Raw genomic sequence first — 8,087 nt, forward strand, 5'->3', positions numbered from 1 at the left:
AGTATCTAAGTATGAACTAAACTTTATTTTGTTCTCAGGGCAAAAGTCAAGGATTGCATTGATGATCAAAATATTCTTTGTGGCAACTGTTGGTAAAAATCGAAATCCATCTGTGAGCTACTTTTTGCTATCAGTTTTCTGTTTGTTTCATACTTTAATTATTCTAGATAATGTATCTGAAACATGATTCTGAATCTTGACCATATTGTCATATTTTGAAACTTTTTTATGGCTCATTATACTACATTTTACAAACTTGTCTTACAATAAAAATTACTTTTGTGTTTATTTGGTGAAAACATAATGACACTGATGTATTTCAAGATGTGTCATTTCAAGCTGTTTTCAACATTTATTTGAGCCTCGGGACTAGTTTTAGGCCTTGTACTGTAAACCACCCCATTATTAATTTAAATTAATTCAGCAATTTATTAATCTAGATTTTTAAAATTAAAATTCCAATTTGAGATTTAAACTGACTTAAAGACTGTGGAATGGCTGTTGTAAATTTGGTTTTGTTTATTTTTATTCTTACTTTTCCCTCACTACTACACTCTCCATAATTACAAGTACACTATATTTATATCCCTATCAAAGAGTATAGAATACCAAGAGGCGAAACTCAATAGAAGGTTCCATTACAACACTCGCAGCCAGTAGCAGCCCTGCGCTTCCGTCATTTTGGGGTGAAAGTGACTCGGCAGTGCAATATGTTTTTGCTGTTACAATGGCAATGTCTTCTGCTTAAAAAAATGGTAACGCTTTGCATTAAGGTTCCCTTCATAAAGCATTTAAAATGGGTTCATTAATGATTAATAAGTAATTTTCTAATGCATTATAAAGCAGTTGTAATTGCTTAAAAAAAGAGGGGGATTCTAACACTGACTCAAAGGCAGATTCATTATTATCTTGATGTTGTTTGCAAAAATGTATTTGCTGTAAACGTATTTACTGTAAACCTTTTTTGTAAAACTGTACACTAGCTAAATTACTGTATTTACGGTAACATGTTTCAGTAAATAAAAATAAACAATGACAGAAAGTCACTTTTTAAAAACTTTATTGCTCTATTGCAACAGTTTTTTCTCTGTTTTTTAAACATGTATACATAACAGTGTCATCATCCATCCATCCATCCATCCATTTTCTTCCGCTTTATCCGGGGCCGGGTCACAGGGGAGGCAGTCTAAGTAGAGATACCCAGACATCCCTCACCCTAGACACTTCCTCTAGCTCTTCCGGGGGGACACCGAGGCGTTCCCAGGCCAGCCAGGAGACATAGTCCCACCAGCGTGTCCTAGGTCTTCCCCGGGGTCTCCTCCCGGTCGGACGGGCCCGGAACACCTTCCGGGGAAGGCGTCCAGGAGGCATCCGGAACAGATGCCCAAGCCACCTCAGCTGACCCCTCTCGATGTGGAGGAGCAGCGGCTCTACTCCGAGCTCCTCCCGGGTGACCGAGCTTCTCGCCCTATCTCTAAGGGATCGCCCAGCCACCCTGCGGAGGAAGCTCATTTCGGCCGTCTGTATCCGGGATCTTGTCCTTTCGGTCATGACCCAAAGCTCATGGCCATATGTGAGAGTAGGAACGTAGATTGACCGGTAAATTGAGAGCTTCGCCTTGCAGCTCAGCTCTTTCTTCACTACGACAGACCGGTACATCGACGGCATTACTGCAGAAGCTGCACCGATCCGTCTGTCAATCTCCCGTTCCATCCTTCCCTCACTCGTGAACAAGACCCCAAGATACTTAAACTCCTCCACTTGAGGCAGGAACTCTTCACCAACCTGAAGTGGGCAAACCACCATTTTCCGACTGAGGACCATGGCCTCGGATTTGGAGGTACTGATTTTCATTCCAGCCGCTTCACACTCAGCTGTAAACCGTCCCAGTGCATGCTGAAGGTCCTGGCTTGAAGGGGCCAACACGACAACATCATCCACAAATAGTAGAGACGAAATCGTGTGGTTCCCAAACCTGACACCCTCCGGCCCCTGGCTGCGCCTACAAATTCTGTCCATAAAAATTACGAACAGAACCGGCAACAAAGGGCAGCCCTGCCGAAGTCCGACATGCACTGGGAACAAGTCCGACTTACTGCCGGCAATGCGAATCAAGCTCCTGCTTCGGTCGTACAGGGACCTGACAGCCCTTAGCAAAGGCCCACAGACCCCATACTCCCGAAGCACCCTCCACAGGATGCCGCGAGGGACACAGTCGAATGCCTTCTCCAAATCCACAAAACAAATGTAGAGGGTGTAGAGCTGGTCGAGCGTTCCACGGCCCGGACAAAAACCACACTGTTCCTCCTGAATCCGAGGTCCTACTATCGGCCGTATTCTCCTTTCCAGTACCCTGGCATATTGATCCCCCTGTAGTTGGAACACACCAACCCCTAACCATCAGATCCAACCATCGGATCCAATTCACCACCAGGTGGTGATCAGTTGACAGCTCCGCCCCTCTCTTAACCCGAGTGTGCAAATACATAGGGTCGCAGGTCAGATGAAATGACCACAAAGTCGATGGTGCCACGTGTACTGATGGACACCCTTATGCTTGAACATGGTGTTCGTTATAGACAAACTGTGACTAGCACAGAAGTCCAATAACTGAACACCGCTCAGGTTCAGATCAGGGGGACCGTTCCTCGCAATCACGCCCCTCCAGGTGTCACTGTCGTTGCCCACAGGGGCGTTGAAGTCCCCCAGTAGGACGACGGAGTCCTCGATCGGAGCACTATCCAGCAGCCCTCCCAGAGACTCCAAGAAGGTCAGGTACTCGGCACTGCCGTTCGGCCCGTAGGCACAAACAACAGTGAGAGACCTAACCCCGACCCGTAGGCGCAGGGAAACGAGCCTCTCGTTCACTGGGGTAAACTCCAACACATGGCGGGAGAGCTGGGGGGCTATAAGCAAACCCACACCAGTCCGCCACAGCTCACCACGGGCAACTCCAGAGTGATGAAGTGTCCATCCTGTGGTTCCAGAGCCCAAGCCATGCATAGAGGTGATCCCAACTATCTCTAGTCGTAACCTCTCAACCTCACGCACCATCTCAGGCTCCTTCCCTGCCAGCGATGTGACGTTCCACATCCCTAGAACTAGCTTCAGTGTCCAGGGATCGGGCTGTCGAGGCACTCTCCTCGACCACCGCCCGATCCACTATGCACCGACCCCCTATGGTCCCTCCCGCACGTGGTGAGCCCACGGGAAGGCTGGCCCACGTCGCTCCTTCGGGCTGAGCCCGGCCGGACCCCGTGGGGAAAGGCCCAGCCAACAGGTGCTCCGACCCCGGGCCTGGCTCCAGGGTGGTGCCCCGGTAGCGCCATACCGGGCGACGTCACGATCCTTGATATATTGAACATCATAAGGGATTTTTGAACCACTCTTAGTCTGACCCGTCGCCTAGGACCTGTTTGCCTTGGGAGACCCTACCAGGGGCATATAGCCCCAGACAACATAGCCCCTAGGGTCACTCGGGTACTCAAACCCCTCCACCACGTTAAGGTGGCGGTTCAAGGAAGGGATAGAGTATTCATAGAGTGTCGTCATAGAGTATTTTAAATAAATTAATAAACAATTTTAGTCTCAAAAACAATCTTCAAAACTTACAAATAAAAAAAGGCTCTCCTGAGTTTGCTTAACTGCAACTGTTGTTTCAAACCTGCAGTCACATCTGTACACAATAGAGTATTTTAAATCTATTCACGACCAATTTCAGTCATAAGAACAATTTTTAAAACGTACAAATTCAAAGTCCTAAGTAGAATGTATGTGGTTAAACTAGTTATGTTTAAACCTGCAGTCACATTGTTACACAATAGTGTCATATTGAAGTATTTAAAATTCATTAATAACTACAGTCAAAAGTTCAATCTTCAACACTTTACAAGTTCAAATAGAAAATCTAGTAGAATAGAATGTAGTAAAATGTATTTGCTAAAACTAGCAACTGTTCCCTCAAAACTGCTCTCAAACCTGCACTCACATTTGTACACGAACACAATAGAGGTTTAAAATAAATTCATGAACAAATTCAGTAATAAAATCAATCTTCACAAATTACCAATTCAAACACTTTTGAGTTCAATGCATTTGCTTAAAGTAGTGTTTTGTGCCTGCAGCCACATTTATACACAATTGTGTCAAATGGCTGAATTTGTAAATGAATTGATTGATTGATTGAAAAAAATACTGTAATAAGATCAATATAAACAATCATAGAATCAACAAACACTTAAACATTCAACAGACTCTCCTGTGTGTTAGGACTCTGTCCTTCCTGTCTCGAGCTTTCTAGCTCCCTGGGCAGAGTCATGACATTGCCATGTCTTTCGGGTTTCTGTTGTATTATGTTTGGAGACACGTGGCTTTATGTTGTTACGCCACGTGTCTTCCTGTTACGTCTCTCAGGCCCACCCTCCTATCTCCTGTAATTTCGTTAGGGTTTCATTCCCATCGTCTGCTTTGTGTTTCACTTTAGTTAGGATTTTATTCCCATCACCTGGTCTGTTAATCACTCTCGTTATGGTTTCATTCCAATCACCTGTCACCACTCTCCCCATGTAATCACTCCTCGTTAGTGTCTCCCTTTATATAGTCTCAGTTGCCCTCTGTTCAGTGTCGGTGCATTGTCTAATGTCTGTTATCAACGCTCACGGTAGTATCCCCGTTTCTCGTCTTGTTGGACTACCCTGTTTCAGTTTTGTGAACATTTTATTTCTAGTCTAAGATTCTTGTTTTGTCCCCCTCGTGGGAAGTGTTTGTTTGATAGTGTTATTTTGTGCTTGTTTTCCCCTTTTGTGGGTCTTTTATTTAATAAAAGTTTTCTTGTTAAACCTTCGTCTGCCTGCTTCTGGGTTCTGTCCAAGCCATTTTGTGATACTGTGTTGAATACATTTGCTCTCAGTAGCTTAATAGTTTTGCCAACTTAATCCAGAAACTCTTCAGGCCAGTGTTCACTTTCTTTGCACCATCTTCCCACTTCGTTTGCCAACTTAGAGGAGCACTTGCTGTTTTGGGGTTGATCCTCACAATGAACCTTTACATAAAACAAAGTCGTCATTAGATCTTATTACATATAAATATGTTTTAAACATTAGTTAAGATTTTTTTTTTCACGAAATTACACAGGGTGACATCCGTACCCTATATAAACTGCATCTTAAACAGAAAATTGAGTATTTTGAGTTGAAAAAATTGAAATTTTGAGGAGAAATAGAACTCGACAACTTGAAAAAGAGAAAAATTGCACTGGAGATAGGCTTGCTTCAAAAGGACCTTCAGAGTAAGTGCTAATACACTATTTCACACATAGTAGTATTTCTGACATAACATAACTATCTCTTATTGCAGGCAAAAGATGACTTGCGGGCTTTTCTTTATAAAGAATGTTTTCAATAAAATTCAAGGAATTAAGCATATTTGTCTTGTCTTTTATCATTTTCAAAAATGGTGTTCCACAATTCTGTCCCGTGCAGCTCTGCCACTAGGTTGATCCAAGTGCACTGGCTGGAGGTCATCATCAGGCTGCACCCCCACCACAGGGGTCCTCTCCTTTCTGATGGTGGCAATGTTATGCAATATGGCACATGCAACAATTATGTCACAGGCCCTGTCAGGTGCAACCCTCAGACTTTTCAGACACTGAAATCTTCCCTTTAGTTGCCCAAAGGTCATTTTAATGCGTGCCCTTGTCCTGGCAAGAGCTGCATTGTAACAGGTTTGTGGTCCAGGGTTTGGCTCAGGGAAGGGCGTCATAAAATACTGCCTGCAGGCATAGCCCCTGTCTCCAAGCAGGATCCCGTCAAAAATCCCCTGTATAATGGAAAAATGCAGTTCTGTTAGGCTCAGCATAATACTGTGTATAATACTGTGAGCTTGAAATGTGTGTTCCCTTACCACGTTCAAATAATGTGCATAAATGTGACTCTCTGAAAATTCTTGAGTCATGCACTGATCCTGGCCATTTTGCTTCCGCATTGGTGATATGGAACATAGAGTCACACACCATCTAAGACATTTTAGTCAGTCAACTGCATAGTTTTTGATTTCATAATTTTTTTTCAAGTAATATATTACTAATCAGGAATATTATAAATGGTAATCGTAATTTACCTGCACATTTACACTGTGAACCCCCTTTCGGTTCACAAAATCCCGCTCATTGGGGCCTGGGGGGGCCTTGATGGGGACGTGTGTGCAGTCCATGGCACCAATCACGGTAGGGAAGCCTGAAGGACACATACTGTTAGTCATACTTATTGGTCATGATTGCATGTCATTAACAATTATAAATGTACCTGCAATAGCAAAAAAATCCTGCTTTACAACCTGTGGTCTTAAGTGGCTTGGAAATACCACAAAAACCCCTAAAAACAGCTTGAGCGCCAGGTAAACTTTGCGAATGGCACAACAGACAGCACTTTTCACCAAGTTCTCTGCATCTCCAATAGTGTAAAGGAAAGTGCCACTAGCAAAGAATCTCAGGCCAATGCACACAGTCTGTGCTGTCGTTAAAGCCCGACTCCTCCGTGTTAAACACGTAATGTGTGGTTCCAACAAATTAATGATGTAGATAACACCCTGACGAGAAAAACGATATCTCTCAACAATGACGCTGCGCTAAAGGATCCTGTCTATACCGCAATACGCGATTAATTCGTAAAGCTCTGCGAATTATTCTCGCACCTTCCGCAACAGGTTGCTGTCGTAAAAATGGACAAGACATGGCTGCGACAGACTTACCTATCTCCTCCGCTTATAAAGCCGCAATCTAATCCTGTTTACATGAAGTAAGCCTGCTCCCGAGCAGGTTCAAGCTTACGGACATGTTGCTATGACAGCAAGTCCAGAGGGGTATTGCACAAAAGCAAGATAAGGGAATAAGCTGGGATTTTCCAGTTATCCTGGCTGAATTTAGCCCTTACTCAGTTGCATGAAGGGTGGCTAAATTAATCTACTATGGAGATTTACACTTTGCAGCTAGCCTGCTCCGGAGCAGACTAACAACCAGGCTAAGATTAATCCTAGTGATTTATCGGCTAGTTCCTCCCTAAATCCTACTAGATATTAATGTGTTTTAGTCACTTCTAAAATACTAGATATACAATCATTCATATAAGTTGAATTATTATTGAAAACTGCTGTTCATTTCACTGTCAGAGGTTTGATGAATATATATATATATATATATATATATTATTCGAGATTTAAAGCGTTTATTGTCATACACCCAGTGAGGAAAGCAGATTTTTTGAGCAATTATTACTTTGCTGTCGCAATGAATGCCAACACAGTGCAAAAGAACTATACTATACTATATGAGAAATAGAATGACTATGTATATGCAAGTATAGAGTAGAAATGTACTGTTGAATGAGAAAAAATATCAATATATTATAGCAGTTGATGAGATAATGGAGAAAATGGCTCATGAGATAATAATGAGACAATGGCTCATGAAGTTGCAAATGTGGTTTCAATTAAGTCCGTAACGAGGTCAATATGTAGTATATATAGACTAAATATTTGTGTTTCTCCGATTCACAATGGCTTGCCCTTTGTTGAATGATGTAGTTGATGAGGAAGTTTTAATACTCAGACGAGCATTCAGGCATGAAAGAGTCTTCAGAGATAGGGCAGACCCATTGGCCTTTTCAGACCAATATCTGACTGAGAGGTACAGATTCTCAGGTGATGGCATCAGATATTTGTGTAGGCTGCTGGGTCCAAACATACAGCACAGGACAGCACGGAGCCATGCTCTCACTGTCCCACAGATGGTCTGCGTAGCACTGCGATTCTTTGCAAGTGGCATGTTTCTGTATTCTGTCGGTGATGCAGAAAACCTCAATAAAGCCACTATTTGCCGCACAATAAGAAAGGTAAGTCTGGCATTGAAATCTCTTGTGCACATATTTATCACCTTCCCTGGTCACAGAAGATTCATCCACATCAAGGAGGATTTCTACAAGATTGCAGGTAACACGAATAATAACATTACTACAAAATGTTACATTAGCACAGTCACAGTATGACACTCATTATTTTGTTTTACAGCTTTTCCTAATGTAATTGGGACAGTG

General features: G+C 42.9%; 2 protein-coding genes across 3 annotated transcripts in view; one reads left to right on the top strand and one right to left on the bottom strand.

Annotated features, from left to right (window-relative positions):
• LOC306912170 (ADP-ribosyl cyclase/cyclic ADP-ribose hydrolase 1-like) overlaps positions 1-1,061 on the top strand; it is a 41,289-nt gene extending 40,228 nt beyond the window's left edge. Inside the window, exons 8-9 of one of the 2 annotated variants that reach the window (XM_079488074.1) lie at positions 39-112; positions 598-1,061. In XM_079488074.1, coding sequence (XP_079344200.1) covers positions 39-96 — 58 coding nt within the window. In that variant the 3' untranslated portion in view covers positions 97-112; positions 598-1,061. Of the gene's footprint in view, positions 1-38 lie in introns of both variants that reach the window. The other variant, XM_079488073.1, reaches the window with a different exon arrangement.
• On the bottom strand, positions 90-3,603 carry LOC306912171 (craniofacial development protein 2-like). Its single transcript, XM_079488075.1, has 2 exons — positions 2,353-3,603; positions 90-1,785 (listed from the first exon to the last, which is right to left on the bottom strand). Exon 1 carries the CDS (start codon positions 3,091-3,093, stop codon positions 2,500-2,502), a length of 594 nt encoding a protein of 197 aa, XP_079344201.1. The 5' UTR covers positions 3,094-3,603; the 3' UTR covers positions 90-1,785; positions 2,353-2,499.
• Positions 3,604-8,087: the final 4,484 nt, after the last annotated feature.

The sequence above is a fragment of the Barbatula barbatula genome, assembly GCF_947034865.1.
Source record: "Barbatula barbatula genome assembly, chromosome: 23".
Lineage (NCBI taxonomy): Eukaryota > Metazoa > Chordata > Actinopteri > Cypriniformes > Nemacheilidae > Barbatula > Barbatula barbatula.